Raw genomic sequence first — 24608 nt, forward strand, 5'->3', positions numbered from 1 at the left:
AACAGCCCCACGGCGCTCCTTCCAATCAGCGGAGAGCGACGCGCGTCCTTGCGGAAGTGACGGCAGTTCCGAGCCCTGTGGGGGCGGTGGGAGCCATGAGGGGTCTGAGACGGTGATAGCCGTTGTGTGAAGATGGAGGTAGGAGCCTGAGCGCTAAGAAGGCTGGCGAGAGAGCGCGGCCAACAGAGTTGAAGCAGAGGCGGGAAGCCGGGGGGAGAGGCGGCCGACGGGAGGGGAGAGAGAGCGGGGTTTGGGGAGTGTTGTCAGAATGTTGGGGTCAGTATCCGGCGCTCTGAGCTAACTCCCTGTTTCCCCTAACTTATCCCCGCGGCTTTCTTTTGGTTTCCAGTTTCCCGGAGGAAATGACAATTACCTGACGATCACAGGGCCCTCGCACCCCTTCCTGTCGGGGGCCGAGGTGAGCACGAGCTGCCGACGCTGCGCGGGGAGGGCGTGAGGCAGCGGTGGGGCAGGGTGGTGGGGAGGAGAGCGCGGACGCCAGGGACCGGGGGCTGGGAACCAGGGGCCGCGGTTGGTGTGTAGGGAAAAGTGGCAGCTGCTTCCAGAGCCTTTGAGGACTGTGGGGAAGGCCTGGGAAGCTGCTGTCATCAGAAAAGCAGGACGTTGGAAAGAGCTAACCTATTTAAGAGTGATTCTGGATCGGAAGACAGAGTGGAATTGTCTCCTTTCGTTGGAGAGGAGTAACTAAACAGTCTTGGGGGATCTCAGCGGAAAGAAAATGTTTCAGCTAAAGAAACTGGGGTGAGAGGAGGAGTTTACCCAGCAGGGGTTAACTGTGGACATTTGTTCATTCTTGAAACGAACTCTGTTGAAGGGGTCTTTGTCTCATTTCAGCTTCCTACTCCTTGATGAAAAGAAGAGTTATGTTTACGTACATGGTGTTAGCTTGTTATGCTTGTGACAGGATAAAAGGAGATAATTGCCAGAAAACACGAAGGGAGTTGAGTAGAACATGCGTTTATGTTTGCCAGTGACTCAGTTTGGGCAGGTTACTTCACCTTCGTATGTCATAGTTTCCCCAGATGTCAAATGGCTGTAATAATAGTTTTTTGTGATGTGAAATAGAGGTAATGGTTATGGTGAGGTCCTTTAGTGGAAAAGTTTTTCGTGGCAAAGTTTTGGTTGAAATATTTTCATAATATAGATATGTATTAGTTATGGGCAAAAGAGAAAGATGGAACAGACAAAAATTAATCTCCTGGTCTTTGAGAAACTGAAGTCTTGAACTTTCTACCATCTTTTGGAGATTTTAATTTTTTTTCAAAGGTAGTCTGTATCATTCGCATAAGTTTTTTACACCAAGAATTCTTATACCAAGAATGGGCTTATCCTATAATAAATCTTAACGTTTCCATGAATGAGAATTAGATTGACAAGAGACAGTTGGTAGTTTAACTTTTTTATTGCTATTATTTATTATTCTTCTCCTAAGCAGGGGAAAATATGAATCAAATGAGCAGCAAATTTAGAAATGATATAAAATGAAAATCTGTTTGATGCTTTGCAGTCTCAGTGCCAGTTTCTTCTGAGTGATATGTCCATGGTTTAATTTCGTTATTTGGAGTGTTGTAAATCTCACATTGGCCTCATCCACATGCAAGTGAATCATTGCCAATTTCTTCTAAATCAGGTCTCCACAATTTAAATTTCTTTATTTAGAGTGTTATAAATTTCACATTGGCCTCTTCAGAAACTTTCCAGGTTTGATTCTATCTTTGTTTTTACTTTTATGACTTTAAGAAATTAAAAAACAAAACTATTTTGCCAACAAGCTCATAACTAAATTTCAGTAGCTTCCTTTAGCCCAGGGATCTGTCTCCTTGTTAACAGTTCTCCTCCTTATTCCAACTTCTTCACCTTCCCTTCCCCTCTTATTTTTTTTTTTTAAACATTTTATTTTTTCCTTTTTCTCCCCAAAGCCCCTCTGGTACATAGTTGTATATTCTTTGCCGTGGGTCCTTCTAGTTGTGGCATGTGGGACGCCGCCCCAGCGTGGCCCGATGAGCAGTGCCATGTCCATGCCCAGGATTCGAACCAACGAAACACTGGGCCGCCTGCTGCGGAGCGCGCGAACTTAACCACTCGGCCACGGGGCCAGCCTCTGCTCTCTTATTTTTTTTTAAGCTTTATTTTAATTAGTTTGTGGGTTTTGTCATATCTGGTCTTACTGTGAGCCACCCAAATATAACTTAGAACTAGGTAAAAGTAATATTTTAAAATTTTTCTTTGAGGAGAAGAATAACTTTTAGAGTTTTCTTGAAAAAAGATGTCCACAAAAGTACGAACCATAAAAAAAATTGAAAAATTGGACTTCATTGAAATTAGGAACTGATTTTCATCAAAAGACATCAAGAAATTAAATAGGGGCCGGCCCGGTGGCGCAACGGTTAAGTGCGCACATTCCACTTCACGGCAGCCCAGGGTTCGCCAGTTCGGATCCAGGGTGTGGACAGGGCACCGCTTGGCACGCCATGCTGTGGTAGGCGTCCCACGTATAAAGTAGAGGAAGATGGGCACAATGTTAGCTCAGGGCCAGGCTTCCTCAGCAAAAAAAGAGGAGGACTCGCAGTAGTTAGCTCAGGGCTAATCTTCCTCAAAAAAAAAAAAAAAAAGAAAAATTAAATAGGCATGCCACAGACTGGGAGAAGATATTTTAATACATATACCTGCCTCATATTCAGAATACATCAAATACTTCTGCAGAGTAAAAGAAAGAATCCAATTTAAAAATGGGCAAAAGATTTGAACACAAACTTCACAAGAGAAGATATCCAGATTGCTATTAGGCATATGAAAAAGTGTCATCATCACTCATCAGGGAAATGCCAGTTAAAATCATAAGAAGATACCATTGCACACCCACCAGAATCATTAAAATTAAAAGACTGACAATTCCGAGAGTTGACAAGGATGTAGATAACTCTTAATCATTGCTGGCGAGAGTGTAAATTGATCCAGTCACTTTGGAAAATTGGCTCTATCTACTAAAGATAAACATATACCTAACCAGTAACTCCACTCGAGATATACATGAGAGAAACAAGTGCATTTATTCACCAAAAACACGTATGGTCACAGCAAAAGAAAAGAACAAAGTACAAATAAATGCAACTTGAGTGATCTCAAAAATATATTGTGTAGAAGCAGCCAGACGTAAAAGAATAGACACTATATTCATTTTTCAATGAAGATAGAGAATAGCCAGCACTCAACTATGGTGATATAGTGCCGGAAGATGAGAGGATGATGGAAAAAGACTGGGCCAGGGTTCCACTCTGCTGTACCCAGGGTCACTAGGAGGCAGAATCAACTTGACGGCACTAACAATAACAAAAGTATGGTGATAGAAATCAGAATAGTTGTACCTGTTGTGAAAGGGAGGGAGTACTGACTGGGAAGGAACATGAGAAAATCTTTTAGAGTGATAGAAATGTTCTGTATCTTTGATCTGGGTGGTGGTTAATTGGGTGTTTACATACATAAAAATTCATTGAGCTTTACACTTAAAATTTATGTACTTTACATAAGTAATAAAATAAAAAATAATTTTTTAAAAGGTGTCCAGAGAGGAGGCCTTAGCATTTATTACAGCATTCCTTGAGATAGGAAAACGCTATAATCTGAAAGGAGTTTAATCTTTCTGTTTCTCTCATTCAGGTTGGCTCTTACATAATGATACTGTGCTTTGAGCACTGTGGAGAAAATAAGTCATAAAGATACCTATTCATAATTAGGAGAAGTACGTATAACATTGGAACCAGTTAATGATTTCAGTCTGAATAGTTAAAATTTTCACTACTATATCAGTTTTTAAGAACAATTGACTATTTTAATAACCCATAGTACTAGTGTACTGTTTAGTAAATAGGTGTTGGGTTAAAGTAAATTTCTTTAAAATGAATAATCTGCACAAGAAACCATTTAAGGAAATAATTGGATTCTGTGTTTTGGTATGGAGGAATATGAATGGGAGGAAAATGGTATTTTTTATTTTTTGGTTCTCTCAAGAGCTAAGCATCCTTGTTTATAAGCTTTAATTCCCAAACTGCTTCCTTTCTCAAAAAGGCCCAGGAATTTAACAGAGAAGGAAAAAAAAGCTTAGTGAGAACGTAGCCGAGCTGCGTCATGTTCCTATTTTCTCCTTGTGTATCCATATCATTTAGTTTTACTTTAATATTTGTTAGTTTTATCTTTGTTTTGTATTTGATAGAGTATGATCCAGTTATGTAGTAGATCCACTAAATAAAATAACTTTAGATTTCATTATTGGATTTTACCCATATTACAGATCATTTGTGGTAGTAAAAGAGATTTAGAGTGGATCCCTGTGTTTATTCTAGCATGTGGTTTACCCATCTGCATTCTTGATCATTACAGCTATTTTACTCTTCTTACTTAAAGGAAGAAACAAACAAATAAAACAAAACCCCCAAAACACCATTAAAGCTGTGGATACTGAATTACAAAGCTGTTTCCACATTCCAGGGGGTGGTGCATAGAAAGAATGCCTTGTTAATGCCATACAATGAAATCTCTGCATGTCTGGTTTTTAGTGTAGTCTATGAGAGCATTCCAGATGGTTTTTAAGGGCTAGTCCTTTTTAGAATACTGGTCTCTTGTTTTAGATATGAATTTTTATTCTTTTTCAGTTCTCATTGAGAAATTGTATCATTTTCATGTCTCCTCAGAGTTGCTTCTTTATTTGTTGTGGTAAGCACAAGAGGATAGGCATGTTTTGCTTTACCAAAGCAAACTGTATCTTTAAAAAACTTGAAAACCACTATCATACACTATTAATCTAGTACAATGAATGTTTCCCCACTCCTTTTTCCTGTCCCTGTAACTTTTTTTGTTTGTTTGCGTAAGAATTCGTTAATAATCTTTGTACCCTCTTCCTGAAAAATGCTCACAGGAACCTAAACTGAACTTTTAGAAAGAGTCATGAACCTGAAGTTAAGAACTTCCACACAATAACAAAAATTATGAGTTGGTTACTGAAAAAAGTTCAGTTTTGGGAGACAGTTTTAGTTTCTCCCATCAAGATCTACCTACTCCTATGCTCTCTGTGCTGCTCTCATGTAATAGCTCAGACAATGACCAAATTTTTACCATTCTAAGTAAAATAGTAAGGATCTTGGAGAAGGAAAATGTAGAAATGAAGCTATATCCATATCTTTTTGTCTTCTAGGAAACTGTTTTTCTGTTTGCCAGTGTGATTCAGCGAGATTGGGCATTTCACAGACATACTTTTTTCTCCCTAGTTACAACTAGCTGAAAATATTCTTTCTAGCCATGTCTTCATTAAAATAGAAATGGCGATATGAGTGAGACCCTGTCTGGATCTAGAAAAACCTTGAAGAACTCTTAATGAATGCATTGTTTAATCATGAAAAAAAATGTGGGTACCTATTGAATTTTATCTCAATAGATTGATATTTACTATGCCATGTGTCAGGTTGGTAGAATTTAAAGTTTCTGAAATTCCAGTTATCTGTGATGATTGGTTCAGGCAGGTGATAAGTTAATAATAATTTGGATATTAATATTATTAATTAATAACAATGGTTAGTAACACTTATTAAGCAATTATATGTATCAGGCAATGTGATAAGCTTTTGTGCACTAAATCCCATTCATCCTCATAATAATCATATAAGGAGATTACCTTTATAACTCCCATTTTATAAATGAGGAAAACCCATTCAAGGTCATATTGTAGTAAGTGGCAGAGCTGGAACTTGAAGCCAGACCTCCCTGACACCAAAGTCTCTTGCTATTATTTGTAATGTTTTAGTGCTGCAGATGCCACCATTTTATTTTTTTAGTGTCAGAAAGGGAACCATAGCATTTAATACATCTAAGGTCAGACATTGATGTGTTAGTTCCATGAAAGGTGGCGCCATTTAGAATAGAAAGAGTATATTGTTATTGGTGGTTGGACTCAGAGGAAAGGATTTCGGATCTTTAGCCAGCTGGAGTAATCTTTTTCTTCTTTCATTGCAGAAAGGCTTGGTCAGAGCAAGACTAGTAATGTGTTCTGGAACTGTTAGAGAACCAGTTTGCCTCTTGACTGTAGCTCTTATGAAAGTTTTTCTCCTCACTGTTATCCTTATCTTGGCATTGTTGGGTTTTCCAAAAATCCTGTAAAAATGGGAATCTTATTTATTGTTAACATCATGATTTCTGAAATGGAGAAGAGGTAGAAAACTCTAAGTGCGTGTATTTTAGAGGGAAATAAGGTTCCCATGACAGTGCCTTTTCGGATCTTGCTTCAGAGGAACCTAAAACAACAGTCACAGGATAATTATCTGGTTGATAGTGAATTTCTGTGGTCTAATGGTGCGGGTGTAGTAATTGTGAAAGAATTGCTATCTGTTAGAATCTTTAGAGAGGTGTTAAGCATCATAGCTAAACAAGTTATAAAGGCTGGGTCCTTACTAATGGTGCTAAAAGAGTTATTCATTAGAAGGATAGGTATAATAGTTTACAACAGCCAAGATGGTAAGGGTAGAAAAGAGAGAAAGAATTGAAAACTGTGATTGATGTTCGCAGGTTTGTATGTGCCATATGACCAAGGGTATGAAGAAGAAGAGAGGCTTATTTGTAAAATTAAATAGGTCCTAAGAAATTGGTAACAAAAATAGGATCCAGGCTGAAAAGAGGTACATTGAGAATCTTCAGTACCTAGCTGTGTTCTTCATTTAGCAGTATGCCTTTCTTCCTCTTCCCACTAATTCTTTTTCCCTTTTTTCCCCCTACAGACATTCCATACACCAAGCCTGGGTGATGAGGAATTTGAAATCCCACCTATCTCCTTGGATTCTGATCCCTCACTGGCTGTTTCAGATGTGGTTGGCCACTTCGATGACCTGGCAGACCCGTCCTCCTCTCAGGATGGCAGCTTTTCAGCCCAGTATGGGGTCCAGACATTGGACATGCCTGTGGGCATGACCCATGGCTTGATGGAGCAGGGCGGGGGGCTCCTGAGTGGGGGCTTGACCATGGTAAGGGGCAAGACATCATCAGGCTTACCCAAGCTCATGGGTATAGTGTTAGGGGAGACAAAAATGACTCTCTATTCCCTATTACATTTGGATATTACTTATTTCTCATTCTTGTGGCTCAAGGCTCACCAACAAAGACTTATTTTCCCCAGAATAAATGGATTTATCATCTGAATCAGTTTTACTTGAAAAATGGTTTAAAATTGTAAAGTGTCCAATGTTAGCCCTGAAATGATAATGATTTATTATGATTTTTGAGGGGAACAAAGGTTTTTTCCCCCCTTTCAATTATGGCCTTCACATCCTAGGATTCAAATGTGAGTGTGGCACGTTGGGGGATTTATTCAAAAACAGCCTGAACCAGATGTATTAATTGGATTGGTGTGTGTTATAAATCAGTGTATTGAGCTTCCAGTGCATCTCATCGGCACATCTCCACAGACTATATTTGAGGCCAGACATCTCTAACATTGGCCTGATTTACTCTGATTGCCTGTGTATTGCAACTTTAAAAGCCATTATTTTGGGAGGGTACAGGGAGAAAGTTTTTCTTCACCCTGTGTGTCATCACTATCTGCAGATTACTGAATAATTCATTTGCTCTTTTGGTTAACTTGTCCAAAATTAAGACTTACTGGTTGTTCTTAGTTATTTTGGAATAGGCCTTTGAGTACAAAGAAGTGACTTTACTAATTTCTTTACTTTATTAAATAGCTTAATATGTCTTATATGTAGACAAATTATTTCATGTTTAGAGTTTAATCAGTGATACAGTCTGGATAAGCAGTGGGTTTATAAACTGTCCTGAATTCAAGGGGGGGAAGAGTGGTGTTTTTTATATTTAGTGTTTAATTAGTCCTTCTGCTTCTCTCAGGACTTGGACCATTCTATAGGAACTCAGTATAGCGCCAACCCACCTGTTACAATTGATGTACCAATGACAGACATGACATCTGGCTTGATGGGGCATAGCCAGTTGACCACCATTGATCAGTCAGAACTGAGTTCTCAACTTGGTTTGAGCTTAGGGGGTGGCACCATCCTGCCACCTGCCCAGTCACCTGAGGATCGTCTTTCAACCACCCCTTCACCTACTAGTTCACTTCATGAGGATGGTGTTGAGGATTTCCGGAGGGTGAGGCATTCCCTGCCAAAAGCAAATCTGCCATGACATTCTAGGATAGAACTCTTGGCATACAGATCCTACTCAATATTCTTTACTCCTCCCCTACCATCTCCTCTGCTCTTTTCTGGGTATGGGGTCCCGCCTCTCAATTTACAGTTTATAATGCTCCTCCCAATCCCCATTCTTATTGGTCCTCACATACTATACTAATGTTGTAATCCTGTTGCCTCTATTTTTAGCATTTTTGAAAATTCCATCCATGTGACTAGTTTCCCCAATATAAAAGTCCTTTTCTTACAGTTCTCCAGACATGATACTTCCCTTCTTCCTCCTTGTAATTCTCTCTCTTTTCTCCCTGACAGCAACTTCCCAGCCAGAAGACAGTCGTGGTGGAAGCAGGGAAAAAGCAGAAGGCCCCAAAGAAGAGAAAAAAGAAAGATCCTAATGAACCTCAGAAACCAGTTTCAGCATATGCTTTATTCTTTCGTGATACACAGGCTGCCATCAAGGGACAGAATCCCAATGCCACTTTTGGAGAGGTTTCAAAAATTGTGGCCTCCATGTGGGACAGTCTTGGAGAGGAGCAAAAACAGGTGAGCAAATCATGAGGAACCAGTGGATCATGAATGTCCTTTCCTAAGCCTCGTTTTTTTCCCATCTGTAATATTAGGCTATTCTTTTTTTAATTGCATACTGTGGCTAACTCTAAAATCCACTACCAAGTTTGGATTTAGAATTTAGTTTAGTTTTTTCTCATTGCATAGTACAGTATACACTTGAAAACTATAGTTAATCTCCCTAAATTTAATCTGGATTAAAAAAAATAACTGACCATTGTGGTACTACATAAATATAAGATACAATTGAAATTGAAAATGGCTGTAATCATTATTACCCTAGACTCTCCAGGTCTTATGTCAAAGTGAGTCTGCTACTTAACATTTGAAACAACAAGCTGAATTTATTATAGATAATTTGTACCGGTTATCTGTTGCTGCCTAACAGACCACCACAAATTTAATGGCTGAAAACAATGGCAGTTTATTATTTCTCATGATTTTGTAAATTGGTTGAGTAGTTTTCCTGGTGTTCTTGCCTGGGCTCATTCCTGTGGTTGTAGTTAAATGAAAGCTGGTATGGCTGACCAAGATGACTTTGCTCCCGTGTCTGGCAGTTCGTGCTACCTATTGGCTGGGGTTCCTTGGTTCTCCTTCACATGGCCTCTCATCCTCCAAATAGGCTAGATTGACTTCTCTACAGTATGGCAGAGCAGTATTCCAAGAGAACAAAAACAGATGCCCCAAGGTCTCTTTGTGTCACTTCAGCCACATTCTAATGGTCCCAGCAATTCATAGAGCTAGTCCAGATTCAAAGGAAGGGGAAATAGGTTTCGCCTCTTAATGGGAGAAGAGCTATGCGGGAGGAATTCTTCTGGCCATGATTGCAAACAATTTACTTCATTCCTTCAGGAAGAGTATACTGGTTAGACACAATCCTAGGCTAAGCAGAGTACTGACCTTACATAGTTTTAGGGTCAGCATTTGTTTTGTGGGCATGGGTTAGTGTTAGCTTTAGAAGTGTAGTTATGCTGCCAAGACTCTTGTTGATTGGCTGGCTTTCAGATGCATGGTCACTGGTGAGTCTGCCATGGAGGCTTTCTTTTTTTTCTTTTTAATTTAAAGACTGGCACCTGAGCTAACAACTGCTGCCAGTCTTTTTTTTTTTTGCTCCTTCTCCCCAAAACCCCCCAGTACATAGCTGTATATTCTAGCTGTAGGTCCTTCTGGTTGTGCTATGTGGGACGCCACCTCAACATGGCTTGATGAACCATGCCATGTCCGTGCCCAGGATCTGAACCGGTGAAACCCTGGGTTACTGAACTTAACCACTCGGCCACGGGGCCTGCTCGAGGCTTTCTTGATTATTTAGCTTTCAGAAGTGTATTCACTGAAAGGAGTTGTCAGTATTTAGACTGAGATGAATTATCATTCATTGATGAATAATATAGAATTATCAGTCTTTTCTAGGAGTATGGGGAGTTTTTAAACAGTCTCTCTTTCTTGCAGGTATATAAGAGGAAAACTGAAGCTGCCAAGAAAGAGTATCTGAAGGCACTGGCTGCTTATAAAGACAATCAGGAGTGTCAGGTAAGAGAGTTAGGGAAGGGTGGATATTTGAACCAATAAAAAGATGTTTTGAGGTGTTTGTTAACAGAAGAAGTAAATACCACCAAGAACCTGTGGAACCTATTAATATTATTTAGTATTAAAAGCTTAAAAGTATATAACAGCTTTCCTATTGTTTCCATCATAAAATCTTACCAATGTTTCTTTTTGTTGTTTCCATTGTTTACTTTAGCGAGGATAGCACCCACAGCTGCTCCTTTTCTTTCTTTTTTTTTCCAATCTGTTATCGTATCTTTTCTTTTTTTTTTTAAAGATTTTATTTTTTTTTTCCTTTTTCTCCCCAAAGCCCCCCCGTACATGGTTGTATATTCTTCGTTGTGGGTCCTTCTAGTTGTGGTATGTGGGATGCTGCCTCAGCGTGGCTTGACGAGCAGTGCCATGTCCACGCCCAGGATTCGAACCAACGAAACACTGGGCCGCCTGCAGCGGAGCGTGGGAACTTAACCACTCGGCCATGGGGCCAGCCCCTATCGTATCTTTTCTTGAGAGGTGATTAGAGAGAACCTGTCCTGGGAGGAGAGTAAATCTCCCAATAACATTTTTTTTTTGGTCTTCTTTTAGGCCACTGTGGAAACAGTAGAATTGGATCCAGTGCCACCATCACAGACTCCTTCTCCACCTCCTGTGGCTACTGTTGACCCAGCATCTCCAGCACCAGCTTCAACAGAGCCCCCTGCCCTGTCCCCTTCCATTGTTGTTAACTCCACTCTTTCATCCTATGTGGCAAACCAGGCATCTTCTGGGCCTGGGGGTCAGCCCAATATCACCAAGTTGATTATTACCAAACAGATGTTGCCCTCTTCTATTACCATGTCTCAAGGAGGGATGGTTACAGTTATCCCAGCCACGGTGGTGACCTCCCGAGGGCTCCAACTAGGTCAAACCAGTACAGCTACAATCCAGCCTAGTCAGCAAGCCCAGATTGTTACTCGGTCCGTGTTGCAGGCAGCAGCAGCAGCTGCTGCTTCTATGCAACTGCCTCCACCCCGACTACAACCCCCTCCATTGCAACAGATGCCTCAGCCCCCTACTCAGCAGCAAGTGACCATTCTGCAACAGCCTCCCCCACTCCAGGCCATGCAACAGCCTCCACCTCAGAAAGGTAGAATCAATTTACAGCAACAACCACCTCCTCTGCAGATCAAATTTGTGCCTCCACCCACTCTGAAAATGCAGACTACCTTAGTCCCACCAGCTATGGAAAGTAGTCCTGAGCGACCTGTGAATAACAGCCCTGAGGCCCATACAGTGGAGGAAACCTCTCCTGAGACAATCTGTGAGATGATCACAGATGTAGTTCCTGAGGTGAGCCTCTGTTTTCAAGTCTTTCCTCTAGACCAGGGGAAATGTATGAGCATTTTTGGTTGATTCAATAAAATTAGGGTTGCTACTAGCATTTGCAACCACTAAGAAACATCCAGTAGAGGACAGTTTCCTGTACCGCGACTTATCCCACCTAAGAAACTCTGTAGTGTCCTTGGTGAGAAACATTAAGAGGGCCTCCCATCCGAGTCAACTCCTTAACCAAGCAGAGGTAATACTATAGTTTGACTGGAGAGGATACAGCCTCAGCATAGAGTTATTTTTTGGAGGTGTCTCCCCGAGGATCCTAAGCTTTGGAGATAAATCCTATTTCTCCTAAATCTTGACTGCTTGACTTGATGTCTTAAGTTGGGGGATGGATAGCTAGAAAAATTGAGTCTTTCCAGACATAAACAGACATCAGATACTCTAGTTTTAGCTTGTGCAGGACCAGTAGTCATTTTAAAATACAGGTCTGTTTGAGACTAGCTTCATATTAATGAAGCAGTGATTTTAAAGAAAAATGAATACCCCTCCCCCCCATCAGCAGGAAACTGAACCTCCAAGTTCTTTCCCTTTTCCTAATGGCACATTTTGTCTTCTTTAGCCCTCCCAATCTTAGTTGAGGTGACACAACCTCTACTCATGCTCTACATTTTTTTAAAAGATTTTGTTTTTCCTTTTTCTCCCCAAAGCTCCCCATAGATAATTGTGTATTTTTAGTTGTGGGTCCTTCTAGTTGTGGCTTGATGAGTGGTGCTATGTCCGCACCCAGGATCTGAACCCGTGAAACCCTGAGCTGCCGCAGTGGAGCACGCAAACTTAACCACTTGGCCACGGGGCCGGCCCCACACTCTACTTTTGATTTGATATTTTCAGAGGAATGTTATTCAAGTGTGGCATAAAGCCAGTGATGGATAAGATTAAAATTAAAGAGTATTAACATATGGCCAACATTCCCTTGATAGGAAAAATCTTCGTCAGTCTGCTTGGCAAAATTATAAAGCTGGATGGATATGGAAGGGGAGACTAAGAACTCACCTTCTTTTGGAACTTCACCCCCATATGTGAGGGATTATACACCTGTTGCTCCATTGGGTCCCAAAGTTAATTTGACTAGCTAGCTAAGCCAGGTAGGTAGCAATCTAATCCATCTTCGGTGCTCTCTTCCTTTCATAGGTTGATTCTCCATCTCAAATGGATGTTGAGTTGGTGAGTGGGTCTCCTGTGACACTCTCACCCCAGCCTCGATGTGTGAGGTCTGGTTGTGAGAACCCTCCTGTTGTGAGTAAGGACTGGGACAATGAGTACTGCAGCAATGAGTGTGTTGTGAAGCACTGCAGGTGAGCTTATAGTTCCCTTTCCTATAATTCAGGTATTGCTAAATTAACTGTGTTGGAAAACATCGTAACCCTGAGCATATAATCAGCACCACCTTACCTTAGGTAGAGTAAGTTGCTATATATATGTCTGATTGCAGAAGTTATATAAAAGTTCCCCTGCTTAAAAAAAGACTACATGCCACATAGCCAGAGATGACATTAATTAGTAGCTCCTGCTTTTCAGTTACCACACTACCCTTGTGTATGCTCTTTAAAATATGACACATTAAGCTTAATGACTATGAATATTAGCTTATGTCCTAGTACAAATCAGACCACTTAGGGAATTAGAATTTGAGGAGGAATGGATAAGTGGTAAGTAGCACAATATGGTGCTAAGTGCGGCGGGAATGGGAGTTGAGGGGAGAAGTTCTGAAGATTTTGCCCATCTCCCAAAATTTTCCTGGGATTTACCTCTATCCATGAAACACGGCGTTGGTATTTCCTATCTCAAATGCTCTTCAGTAAATTAAGATTGCCTGTACTTCTGACTTTTAGGCCCATTGCCCTTATATTCTTAATGGGTGGACATCATCTCACCTTGATGCTACAGATTATCAGGGAACCTAATTGTTTAAGACTAAGTTAAAAAAAATTCCTCTAGGCTGTAATTTTAAGTTTGTGTGTATCTTTTTCTCTCTTAGGGATGTTTTCTTGGCCTGGGTAGCCTCTAGAAATTCAAATACGGTGGTGTTTGTTAAATAGTCCTTCCTGTTCTCCAAGCCAGTGAAGACTCATCTGCTGGGAACACGTCCAAGAGCCTGTTTTTAAAACACAAGCTGGGCTTCTGGTAGTGCCTGATCTCAACCTACGGTGATCCTTCATGCTTCTCCCCTTTTCTCTCTCTTCAACTGGGGCCAAGCTATGGAGCAGGGATTGTTTGCTGTATCTGGAATTGCTTTTTACTTTCAAGTACAAGCAGAAATACCAGTGATAACAGAAGAGGAAAGGGTGAAGGGAATATGGACAAGCAGAACATAGTGGCGGAGGGGGTGGGGGATGTTGTTTGAGGAAACTTGTTGGTGTAATTGTCATAGGACATGCCTAAAAGATTATTAAAATGATGGAAAGTACTCAGACTTGAGCCTAGGAGAAAATACCACCATGTGCATCCATTTCAAAGGGGATGAAAGGTTGCATTAAGGGTTACCTCTTAAACAAAGACTATTACTATCACATCTATACGTTGCTTTGAGAACAAAGGTTTTCAACGTAGTAGGCACACTGGGCTTTAGGAAAAACATCATCAACTAGGATTTTATTTATTTTTCTTTACAAATAATATTTCTGTGGTCAACATCCCTCCTTATCTGAGTTATCACAGTTTATGAGTGTAAACGGCAGACCTCTACATCCTTAAATTAATATGAGGTTTCACCAAAGTCTAAAGAAGTTGTGTTCACTTGTGTTTGATGAAATATCTTTTAAAACAAAGGCCAGAGGTGTTTTCACTTACATAATATGAAATATCTTTTAAAACAAAGGCCAGAGGTGTTTTCACTTACATAATATATAAGCTAATTTTCTGCATACCCTAGGCACTTATTTAAATTTAATCTAAGATGTGCTTATTTCATTTTTCTTGGAAATAAGCTCAAGAATAATCTAGCAAAGCCACCTAGTTCTAACAATAAGCAAATGTTTAGAGCATGCTGGCCCTAGAGATAATAACCTTAAGTGAAACTCCAATCTTACCTTGAAAAGTACTGTCCCAGAGAACCCCTTCTTGATTACAATGTTCATGTAGTACTAATTGCTGTCACTTTGAGCCTATGCAGTATAATCAACATCTTAATGTTTTCCATGTATTCATTTAGTTTGAGCCCTTACAACAACCCAATGAGGTAGGTAATATTCCTAGTTTACATACAAGGAATCATACTGAGAGATGAGTTACATAAGATCAGATACTTTTAAGTGGCAGAGCCAGAATCTGACCTTGAAATCCCAACTACAATACAAACTTTTATTTAAATAAGGAAAAAAGCTATTGTACAAATATTACTTTTCAGGTGCAGCCTGCAAAGCCATGGCTCTGGATGCTTAGCTCTGTGATGAAGTGCTTCTATAGATTCTTGGGTTTAGAGATGATACCATCTGGATACCTTTGCTTGAACCGGGCAACCACATCTGGGTCTAGTAGGTGGATCCCATCCAGTTGGTTTCCAAGGGTGATCCTGAAGCAACAGCAAAGAAAGGGCAAACCACAAATCCTGGAATTAAAAGACTTAATATTGTTAAAAGATGCTTACCTTTTATTAAGACTACCTAGCATCTCATCAAATAGTCATGCCAATTCTTTTTAAAAGACCTTAATATTAAAATACGACTGGTTAGGAATTGGGCACAGATTGTGGTGTTAAAACAGGTTAGATCTGTATTACTTAAGGGTTAATAACTGATGGCAAACCAGGCCTACTTCACAAAGTTGGTGCTGCCAGTGAGTATTCTTTGGATAAGTAAAATGCTAGCAGCATGTCATTTAAGCTCTAACAGGATGAAAGATACTAAAATTGTTGACAGGTAATACATAGATTCTTAGTAACCACCAGGGGGCAGATTCAATACATCCTATAGATTAACTGAGGAAGATCTTGTAAAAAGAATTGGAGACCTGAGAGAGCAGTGGTTTGAATCCTAAAGCCTGTTGGGTTTCCAGTGAAATGCAGAATCCCATAAAACAGTTTAAATACAATTGTAGGTGGTTTATGAATCCTCTGAAGCCCATTTATAGAGTAGAGGAATGTGAGGTGAAGCTCTACTAACTTCTGTCCTTGACCATAAACAGTTTTGCCCTTGGGGGCTAGCATGTTCTCTGGTCACTTTACCAGTTGGGTTGCACATTGTGAGGTCGTCCAAATAACTCAATCTTGCGAGTGCCAGGGGATAGTCTCTCAATCATGCCATAGATTTCATCTGGTTTATGACTAGTGGAACGAACCTAGGAAATAAAGGCTCTAGTTACTTTTAAGTTACGCAAGATTGCATTTCTAGGCCTTTCCATTTATGTTTATGATCCAAATGAGAGAACTTGAGCTAAGAATACACCTGACTTGAGTAACTGATACCAATTACAGTGTGGAACCTTTGGATACCTGGGAAAGCACGTACCTCAGCTACGATCACATCACAATCCAGACCCTGGTTGAAGCCTTGGGGATTTCCTTTGACACCAACCTGCCCGCCACAGAGAACAGATTATCTTATGAAACCCCAGCATTTGAACTTTTTCTCAATAAGAAATCCAACAATTCCTCTTTTGCTCCACCTACTGAATTGGGCCACATTGCTGCTCACCAAGCAGTGCTCCTTCCCATGGTTCAACCAGTGACCTGTACGTCCTGTCCGAATGATGCGCTGCAGCTGATTTGTCTTCACCCAGATAATTTCATCTACCCGTTCATAACTGTGGAGTGGAAGAAAGAACTAGAGCTTTAATCGGGCTTTCACAGTTTAGGGATAGCACTATCTACGCTACAAAAGCAAAGAGTCACAGAGAATACTCCGGGAGAAGGGAACCCATATCTCAACTATAGCAATTGTGTGTGTATTTCCCTCAAAAGAAAGCAACACAATGGTTGCTACTCACCCCCAGAGGTTCAGACATTCTCTGCCCAACTCCATGGCCCTAGAAAGAAAGAAGGGTTAAACAGCTACATCCATGCCCCTATTTTTTCTCCCTTCAAGACAGATAAGTGTTTTCAGTAGACATTCAGTGAATATGAACATGCAAGACACCATTAGGGCAATAGGATGGATCAAAGAAGGAAGATAAAACAGAGTATCTATGTTCAATGTCCTTACCTTTCAGAAAGAACAAATGTAGAGTTAAATAGAAATCAAGGTATTATTTGTGTTACAAACAGGCATTAGGTCTCAGTAGGAAAAAAAGGGCTGATTCAGTCATATATTTAATAGCAAGGCTAGGAAAACCCAGGATTTTATTCCCACCCAGTACTCACTCTGTACTATATCTGCCCATACCTACATATCTTTGAACTGCATTACCTGCCTGTGACCCAGAGGAAGAGAAAGCCATCATCCTGCAGTACTGGTATGTTGAGCCTGCGCATCTCATCATCTGTCAGGGTCCCATAGGGCAGCTCCATGTGAATATCCCAAGGTGGGTCAGCCATCACAACTGCAAACTTTCCCAAGATACTGACGTCCAGGTAGCGGATATCACAACAGATCCACTGCATGAGGTGGTATTTGGTCATCTTCCCTTCCTTCACACTCAGATTCATGGCCCCAGTCCCTCTTTGCCGTTTGATTTTCCTTCTCCCTTATAAGCATATGTATCCCACTCCATTCCCAGTCAGCAAGACAGATTGCTGACTATGCCCTGCTTTCCTACAAGTACAGCTGCCCTACTCAGATGCAAGTCCGTAAGTTGAGATCAGTTTTCTGAGCAGACAAGTACCTGAGGTGGGAAGAGTCGATCTGCATTGGAGTCACCTCCAACACTCTGTGTAAGAGCAAGCTCCTGGCTCGGTGTGTGGTCTTTGCTCCCAGGAGCCTCAGAATCCATGCAAGCATCAATTTCATAGTGAACATATTTGCAGGTATCCATGTGGAAACATGTGTTAAGGAAAGAGCAGTCACCTAATGATTCATCAGTATGTTTATTGATGATTCGTCTGGGGAAGTAAAAAGGGAGAATCAGAATCGAAATGGTGTTCCAAAGTTAGATCCCACAGTTCAAGTTCCAAATGGTTTCAAAATTTCCTGTCTTATTACGCTCTCCTAAAATTCTCTCATTAGAGCTTCTCCAAGAGTTTTCAGAAAAGGGAGGCAGGTGACATGGAAATCCGTAATTCACACTAAAGAGTTATAAATCCTCTCTGAGCAGACTCAATTTCCTTATGACAGGAAGTAACAGATGGCTTGCTCAATAGAACAGAATAAAACACTAACCTAAGAGCTCAGAGACAGAGATGCCTTGCTTTTGCAAGAAGGGGCATTTAAAAAAATCTCACATCTACTTGTGAGTACAGCCGTATTCCCTCCTGTGGAACACTACTTCTGAAAGTATACCTTCACAGTCCAGAGGTCATAGACAAACCCTAGACTAAATAACAGAATTAAAGACAGAACTCCTATGACTGGAAGGAATGTGCTGAAAAGGAATGACTGCTTCTAGGAGACCCATCCCACCTCTCCCAAGAGACCTGAAGTGCAGCTTGCGACAGGGCCGATCAGCATCACTGGCTTTCATGCACTCCTCTTTGGTTCCATAGTCACAGAATTCTTGCACTTGGGCCCGACCTCGTGAGCGAAATTTTTCAACAATGGATTGTTCCTTGGCTGTTGTAGTATTTAATAGTTCTAGGATCTCCTGACTGACCTGTGACAGAAGCAGCCTTGGATTTAAAAGGGTTTGGAGATAAAATTAGCCCTTAAACCACCTCTGTAAATTCTACTTGACATTAATGTCCTATAAGGGGTAAATGAGCTAACTTAATATGGGAAAATCGGAGTCCTGGAAGAGCTTTGTCACCTTTCTCACAAATCTGCATTTGGGTTGGAATTAAAATACAAGCAGCCTCGTTCCTACTGATAAGCACGCTAATCCTCCCTCTGCAAGAAAGCACTCCTTCCCACAAAAACCACTCATATTTATTAGGTACTGAACCAAAGCACAGTGCTAAGCACTTTACTGTTTAGCTCAGAGTCTACGTAACAATTCTGTAAGAGGGTATACTAGTTATCCTCACGTTACAGATGAGAAGATCAAGGCTCAAGAGAAGTTAACTAACTTGTTCAGTTCACACAGCTAGAAGTAGCAAATGGATGCGAACTCATGTGGATCCAGTATTTATACAAAGAACTACTACACTGCCAATGCATATTGTTTAATCATCAATTTTCATAACTAGTGGTACATATGACTGTCTTCCAATATTCATCTCCTTTCTTCTCCCTCTATTTCTATATTTGGATTCTATATTTAGATTCCTTTTCCCTTGATCTGATGATTCTTCCAAACAGATCCAATGACAAAGATTCTCTAAATCAGAATTTCTCAACACTGGCATTATTGACATTTGGGGCCAGATAATTGCTTATTGTGTGGGGCTGTCCTACTATGATTGTAGGATGCTTAGCAGCATCCCTGGCCTCTACCCACTAGATGCCTGTAGCACTCCCCTGTTCTGACAACCAAAAATGCCTCCGGATATTGCCAAATGTCCTCTGGGGAGACGGAGAGAGGCAAAATCACCCCCAGTTGAGAACCACTGCTCTCAACCCTCATTTCTAAGAATTGCTCCTTGCCCTAAGGGTAAATTCCTCTCAACCAAAGCTATAAGACAAAGAGTATGTGTGAAAGCACTTCCATCTACCCACCTTCTTGCTCTGCTGTTCCTTGGTAGACTGTTGGTTCAGAAGGCTCTCTATCTCCAGATCAACATCTGAGGCAGCATGTTTCCTTGATTTCTTGGTTGGTTCTTTGACTGGTTCTGATGCTGAAGAGGCCAGACCAGAGGCCAAAGAGCTAGCAAAAGCAGCTACTGTGGTTGAGTCCTGTTCTGCACGCCGCTTCTGCCCTGTGATAGTCCCTGCTACTTCACCGGGGCCCTTCTTTTCTGCCACAGCACCCATCATGGCAGAGAGCTTGGAATGATCAGCATAGGTTACAAGAGTGGGATGTGCGTCATCTTGTAGGAGACTTCTCTTTACCTCAATCAACTCCTGAGCTGCAAACTTCTGTAGGAGGCTTTCCACCCCATCTTGAGTGGCAGGGGCATCTGGCTAGGGAAGGAGGGGAGGGGAGGGCAGTAAGGCACAGACCATGAACTGAAGAAAAGAAAAAGTGGCAGATCCCAACCTTGTCTCATCAGTTCATTACCGTGGAAATGGCAAGACGGATGGACACAGCATCAGTGGGCAATGTTAGGGCCAGATCAGAGAGGTGGTGTAGCAACTTCTTCTCTAATTCGGGGTCTGTAGCTAGTTCAGGAGCTGCTGAAGCTGTGCTGGGCTTAGGGCCACCAGAAGTGGGTGCAGTAGGCACTGGGCTATCACTACGGAAGGTTGGAGACAGTGCAGCCTCTGGATTCCGTAGATCTAGGAATGAAGACAAGTGAAAATGAAAAAGGGCAACCACTGTTGGTCTATACATTCGTTCATTTCATGCAGGAAATCCTATGACCAAATTTAGCACTCGTGTGATTTCCTCAATCACACTCAAGTATTCACTGCTTTGACAAGACAATCCTGGATTTTCTGGGAACTGCTTACCTTTTCTCTATTGGGTGAGAAATGTCTTCCTAATTCCTTGTCCTTGCTGTGCTTCAAAGGAAATAAATTAGCAGCATGGTAGATTGAAAGGTCCATACCACCTTCCTTCAGTCACTCTAAATGACAACTCATATAATCAACCTGAATTTAAAAGCCAGAAATATTTTCAACAGCTGAAGCTGTGATCAGATCTTTTTGAGAAATGGAGTTTGAATTTTACTGAATTAAGGCCACTGGCCATCAGAAGGTGTACAAAATGAGAGTGTTGGGGGTTAAAATGATGTGGACTTTAACACTCAAACACAAAAATCTTATAAAACTTTGCTGGTCATCAAGTGATATTTCCTAACTATTTTGATCATCTAGTCTACTACTTCGCGAGCTGGGTGGCCACCATAACCTTAATGAGATTTAAGAAACTCGAATCAGGACAAAATATTACCTTTGGGAAAGGCTAAAATCTGTGATTAGTTAAAATAGAGATGAAATATTAAACTCTCAGGATGTTTTCCTAAGAATTCTAACATTCAAAGAAATGTATTCTTTGAAATAACCAAAATAAAGGCTGGGGTAATTTGTGTGTTTCATCTCTACCTATTCCCACAATACCAAATATCAGCCAAAGCTCTGGGACAGAAGACAATATATGTTTAATCACAACCTCAAAAACACTTTTATAAGAGTCTTAACCATATTATTAGATGGATATATTAGGAGTCTTAACCATGCATTATTAGGTGGATATACAAATCAAGAGATATTTACATCCAAAAAAAAGCATTTACATTCAAGGGAGAATACAATCTTGTCAAAATTATTAAACATGTTTAGCAAGGACCTGGATGAAGTATCAAGGCCTTAGTGGTTAGGTCTGCATAGGTACAAAGTTTGGTTAATACCAAAGTGTGGTTAATACCATGGAAAAGTGAAGTGGAACTTAAAATGACTGAGAGCAATTAGATTCATTCATCTAAAGAATATGAATTTAGAAATGGAGATGTGTAAAGAAGTATAGTAAAAATAATTACAGCCTTTTTAAGGAATTTAAAAAACCCACGAAACTACAGATAGATGTCATTTGTCTCTAAAATGACAAAAACAAAGCTGAACACAAAATAGTCAATGATGTATTACAGTGATATAGTGGTTTTTGAAAGATTAATTTTGTAGATCACTTTGTTAAAGCAAACAACTACTGGAATTCTCAGGTCCCCTTTTCCAATTGCCACTGCTGAAGGTAAAACAAATTATTCCACACTAAATTAAATAAATCTCCCTGGAAGAAATGCACTCACCCAAAGCTGTCGTAGCTTTCTACACTGCAAAAAAGGCCAAGGAGATTAAAATGGAGTAACAGGCTATCCATGTGGACAATATGGGGAGGTGACAGAACAAAGCTAGATTGCCTCTTACTGAAATATGTACAGTGAAAACTCAATAACCTACAGTGTCCAAATGTAGTAAATTGGTGAGTTTCTAGTTACAGGAGAATGGAACTATTAGCTCCTCTTCTTTTTTGCTGATTGAGCAACTAATCCAGATAGCCCAAATCCCACTGTTGCTTACCTGATGATCACTTGAAGGGCCTCTACAACACACTCCACAGTTTGTTTGTTTCTCTGACTTCTCTCAAATATTATCCAAGTACAATCTGTTTTGCTACAATGTATTTATTCAGTGCAAATCAGCTCATACGCAATTAGCAAATAAGGGACTGTCAAAATAACATGGAAAACTTGCTGGTTCATACATGATGTTTTTCATCATGCTAATGTTTTGAAGTGCCCACAGGCAAATTTTCTCACAGTTAAAGCGAAAACTTCAGCAATATATGAATACCTAAAGGAAAAAAAGTGAGATTCCTACAGAAATGCCTTTTAAAAAAATATGACTGGTTTAGTGGCTTCAAGAAGTGCTACACTTGGCACTATGTTAAGCTATCTGGGAAGCTACAAGTTCAGATGAAGAAACTGCAAAGACATTTCCCTTGGTTAAACAAAAACAAGACTGCTGGATGGAAGCAGGAAGTAGGAGCCCCAGGGTATACAGGCTATGCAGATGGAATGACTTTCATTAAAGGTAGAAACACCAGTAGAGATTCAACTATGCTGCTATTTTTAGTAGAATGGCATAAGCGCACCAGTAACAAAGTTATAGGTTTTCAGCAGGCTTCTTCTAAACCTATCTCTTCTATAAGCCCTACTATTTTTAATGCAGGTTTTTGCAGAAGCAGTTTTTCAGGAATATACATATATATAGCAGAAATGCCTCAATCACTTCTTCCAAAATGGTGTTTTTGAAAAAGTTGATGGGATACTTAAGCCCAGTAACAGAAGTCTATGATAAATCAAGAAGCAACTGGGTCATCTGTCTATGACAGAGATGTAATTGTCACATTTTCTATCTAAAATCGATATGCATAAAATAAAAGGCTCAGAAACAGGAAACCAAAGAATAAGAAGAAAACAGAAAACAGAATCACAATAAGACGTCAAAGCAAGTGAAGTTTATATTATCAAGAAAAAAATTCTCCCTCTTTGGTAATTCAGTTAACTACTCCAATGCTTGATTGCTAATCAATTCCTGATCATATGACTTGCACTTCTTCCTCTACTCACTCTGCCCTCTTAACTTCTCTTTTTCTAAGTCCTATACAACCCTGAAGACCAAATTTCAAGTGCCAACTCCTCCATGATGCCTTCACTGATTAAACCAATTCTTGTTACTTCTCCCTTCACTGCACTCATTGTGGACTCATTCATTTGGCATTTTACATACATCATTTTGTATTTCTGACTTTTTATAAGTATCAATCCTTTATCCCCAACTAAAATTTCAAACTCATTGAGGGCAGGGACAATATCTTACTTATTTTTGTCTAACTAGACTAACGCACACTGTAGATACTCAATAGATGTTTATTTATTATGGTGTGAGAGTCCTGCCAAAGCATCTTCTAGTTCCAGGGGCCAGAAGATGAGCGCATGGACCTAATATGCATCAAGATCAGATTTAGAGATGGACTCGAGTATATAAACACTGGAATAAGCTACCACAAGGGTGGTATGGTTTCACTATCCTTGCAGATCTTTATCATTGATTTGCCGTAAATAATTCGGGGCTTGTACTGGGGATGGGGGCGGGGGGGGGGGAGAGGGCCGTGGGCAGGAGCTGACAATCTTTTGAAGTTCCTTCAAGTTTTATGACTGTGACACGGGGGGCAACGGGAGGGGAGAAAAAGTTAAAAAGTAAGAAACAAATGTTTTCAGATTCCCGCTCGGTATGTAAATGCCTACGACAATACCAGTTTCTCTACTCATTTAGCAACACCCAGTGCCAGTTCTGTGAGGGCCACTGCGCTGGGCACTGTGGTTATTAAGGTTCGGTCCTTGCTCTCTGGTGTCCACAGTCGCAAAGAAATGACCAGTACAAAGCAGTCGCTATAACCGAAAGAAGAAAAAGGCACCATGGGAGCAACAAAAGGGGACTTGATGCTTCAAAGGATAGGTAGCTGAGAGGCCTCGGCAAAGGCGACATTCTCATAGACAGAGGAGTCAGCAAGGCGGACGGGGGTGGGGCCCGGGCACCCGTCCCAGGCAGGTGAACTAGAGGTACCAAGGCCCGGGGTGGCAAGAAACCGCGACTACTTGCCGGAGGGCGCGGCGTCCGTGCTGCCGAGCGGAGAGGAGAAGAGTACCAACCCACGAGGCATTAAAGAAATGGCCGCTTGGGGAAGGGCGCCGACTCCGGAGCCGTCTTTTTCTCCAGGGTCCCCTCCCGCCTTCGCCGGCTAAGCAGCGACCCGACAGCCCCGAGCCTCACCCAAGTGCCCCGAGTCCTGCTTCCGCCTCCGCTGCAGCCTCTCCCGCAGCGAGTCCAGCTGCTTTTTGTGGGCCTGGATAGAGCTCCACGTGTCCGACATCCTAGTCTCCCAACCCGGACACGTCTCGAATCAGGCGCGGCAGACTAGCACCTCCCAGCCCCAGCTTCAGGAAATATCCAATTCTCACGCGGACACCCAAGGCTAACAGGAAAGAGATCCCGGGAGATCCACTAGACCGAAAAGTCATTTCCGTCTTCGCCCTCGCTTTGAAGCTCAAAAGGGAGCCACCTTAGGTGTTGGCAGAATGGCGGATACTTTTTTTATTGGAGCTCTCGCGTGCTTCCGGGTGCCGTGAGGCTGTGGTTGCCATGTTGGTGCCTGGCAGAGCGGCCATGTTGCTTGTAGACGCACATGCGGCCATGTTAGATTTAAAGGGCGAGTCCTGTGAGCTGACCTGGGTTTTGAACGTGCTCGTAGAGCTGCACGTATAGTACAGATTTTGAAAATGAAAGATCACTAATT

General features: G+C 41.2%; 2 protein-coding genes across 5 annotated transcripts; one reads left to right on the forward strand and one right to left on the reverse strand.

Moving 5' to 3' along the window:
* The first annotated feature begins 11 nt into the window (after positions 1-11).
* On the forward strand, positions 12-15264 carry TOX4 (TOX high mobility group box family member 4). Of its 2 annotated transcripts, XM_014844427.3 has the most exons (9): positions 12-138; positions 350-418; positions 6783-7025; positions 7900-8160; positions 8514-8744; positions 10218-10298; positions 10899-11642; positions 12819-12982; positions 13666-15264. In XM_014844427.3, exons 1-9 carry the CDS (start codon positions 133-135, stop codon positions 13724-13726), a joined length of 1860 nt encoding a protein of 619 aa, XP_014699913.1. In that variant the 5' UTR covers positions 12-132; the 3' UTR covers positions 13727-15264. The 2 variants fall into 2 exon arrangements, with proteins under 2 accessions (XP_014699913.1, XP_044621228.1); XM_044765293.2 differs by lacking the exon at positions 350-418 and having other exon boundaries at positions 28-138.
* On the reverse strand, positions 14255-24402 carry METTL3 (methyltransferase 3, N6-adenosine-methyltransferase complex catalytic subunit). 3 transcript variants are annotated; one of them, XR_011501489.1, is made up of 11 exons: positions 24086-24313; positions 19872-20089; positions 19370-19774; positions 18193-18368; positions 17445-17661; positions 17030-17217; positions 16611-16649; positions 16294-16427; positions 16133-16198; positions 15850-15962; positions 14255-15198 (listed from the first exon to the last, which is right to left on the reverse strand). XR_011501489.1 is itself a non-coding variant. In XM_014844428.3 (11 exons), the coding sequence occupies exons 1-11, from the start codon at positions 24183-24185 to the stop codon at positions 15087-15089; spliced, it is 1743 nt and encodes a 580-aa protein (XP_014699914.3). In that variant the 5' UTR covers positions 24186-24402; the 3' UTR covers positions 14255-15086. The 3 variants fall into 3 exon arrangements, 2 of the variants coding, with proteins under 2 accessions (XP_014699914.3, XP_044621227.1); XM_014844428.3 differs by having other exon boundaries at positions 16319-16427; positions 24086-24402; XM_044765292.2 differs by having other exon boundaries at positions 16319-16427; positions 23915-24369.
* Between the last annotated feature and the right edge of the window lie 206 nt (positions 24403-24608).

The sequence above is a fragment of the Equus asinus genome, chromosome 2 (assembly GCF_041296235.1).
Source record: "Equus asinus isolate D_3611 breed Donkey chromosome 2, EquAss-T2T_v2, whole genome shotgun sequence".
NCBI classification, from domain to species: Eukaryota; Metazoa; Chordata; class Mammalia; order Perissodactyla; family Equidae; genus Equus; species Equus asinus.

What these genes read in the sequence shown, in the direction of transcription:
- TOX4 (XM_014844427.3), top strand. An exon ending in TTGGAGAGGAGCAAAAACAG is followed by an intron (nt 8,745 to 10,217) that starts GTGAGCAAATCA and finishes TCTTTCTTGCAG; the next exon opens with GTATATAAGAGGAAAACTGA. An exon ending in AAGACAATCAGGAGTGTCAG is followed by an intron (nt 10,299 to 10,898) that starts GTAAGAGAGTTA and finishes GTCTTCTTTTAG; the next exon opens with GCCACTGTGGAAACAGTAGA.
- METTL3 (XM_014844428.3), bottom strand. Translation starts at nt 24,185, where the DNA reads ATGTCGGACACGTGGAGCTCTATCCAGGCCCACAAAAAGCAGCTGGAC. An exon ending in TCCGTCTTGCCATTTCCACG is followed by an intron (nt 19,775 to 19,871) that starts GTAATGAACTGA and finishes CTCCTTCCCTAG; the next exon opens with CCAGATGCCCCTGCCACTCA. An exon ending in ATCGACTCTTCCCACCTCAG is followed by an intron (nt 17,218 to 17,444) that starts GTACTTGTCTGC and finishes CACCTCATGCAG; the next exon opens with TGGATCTGTTGTGATATCCG.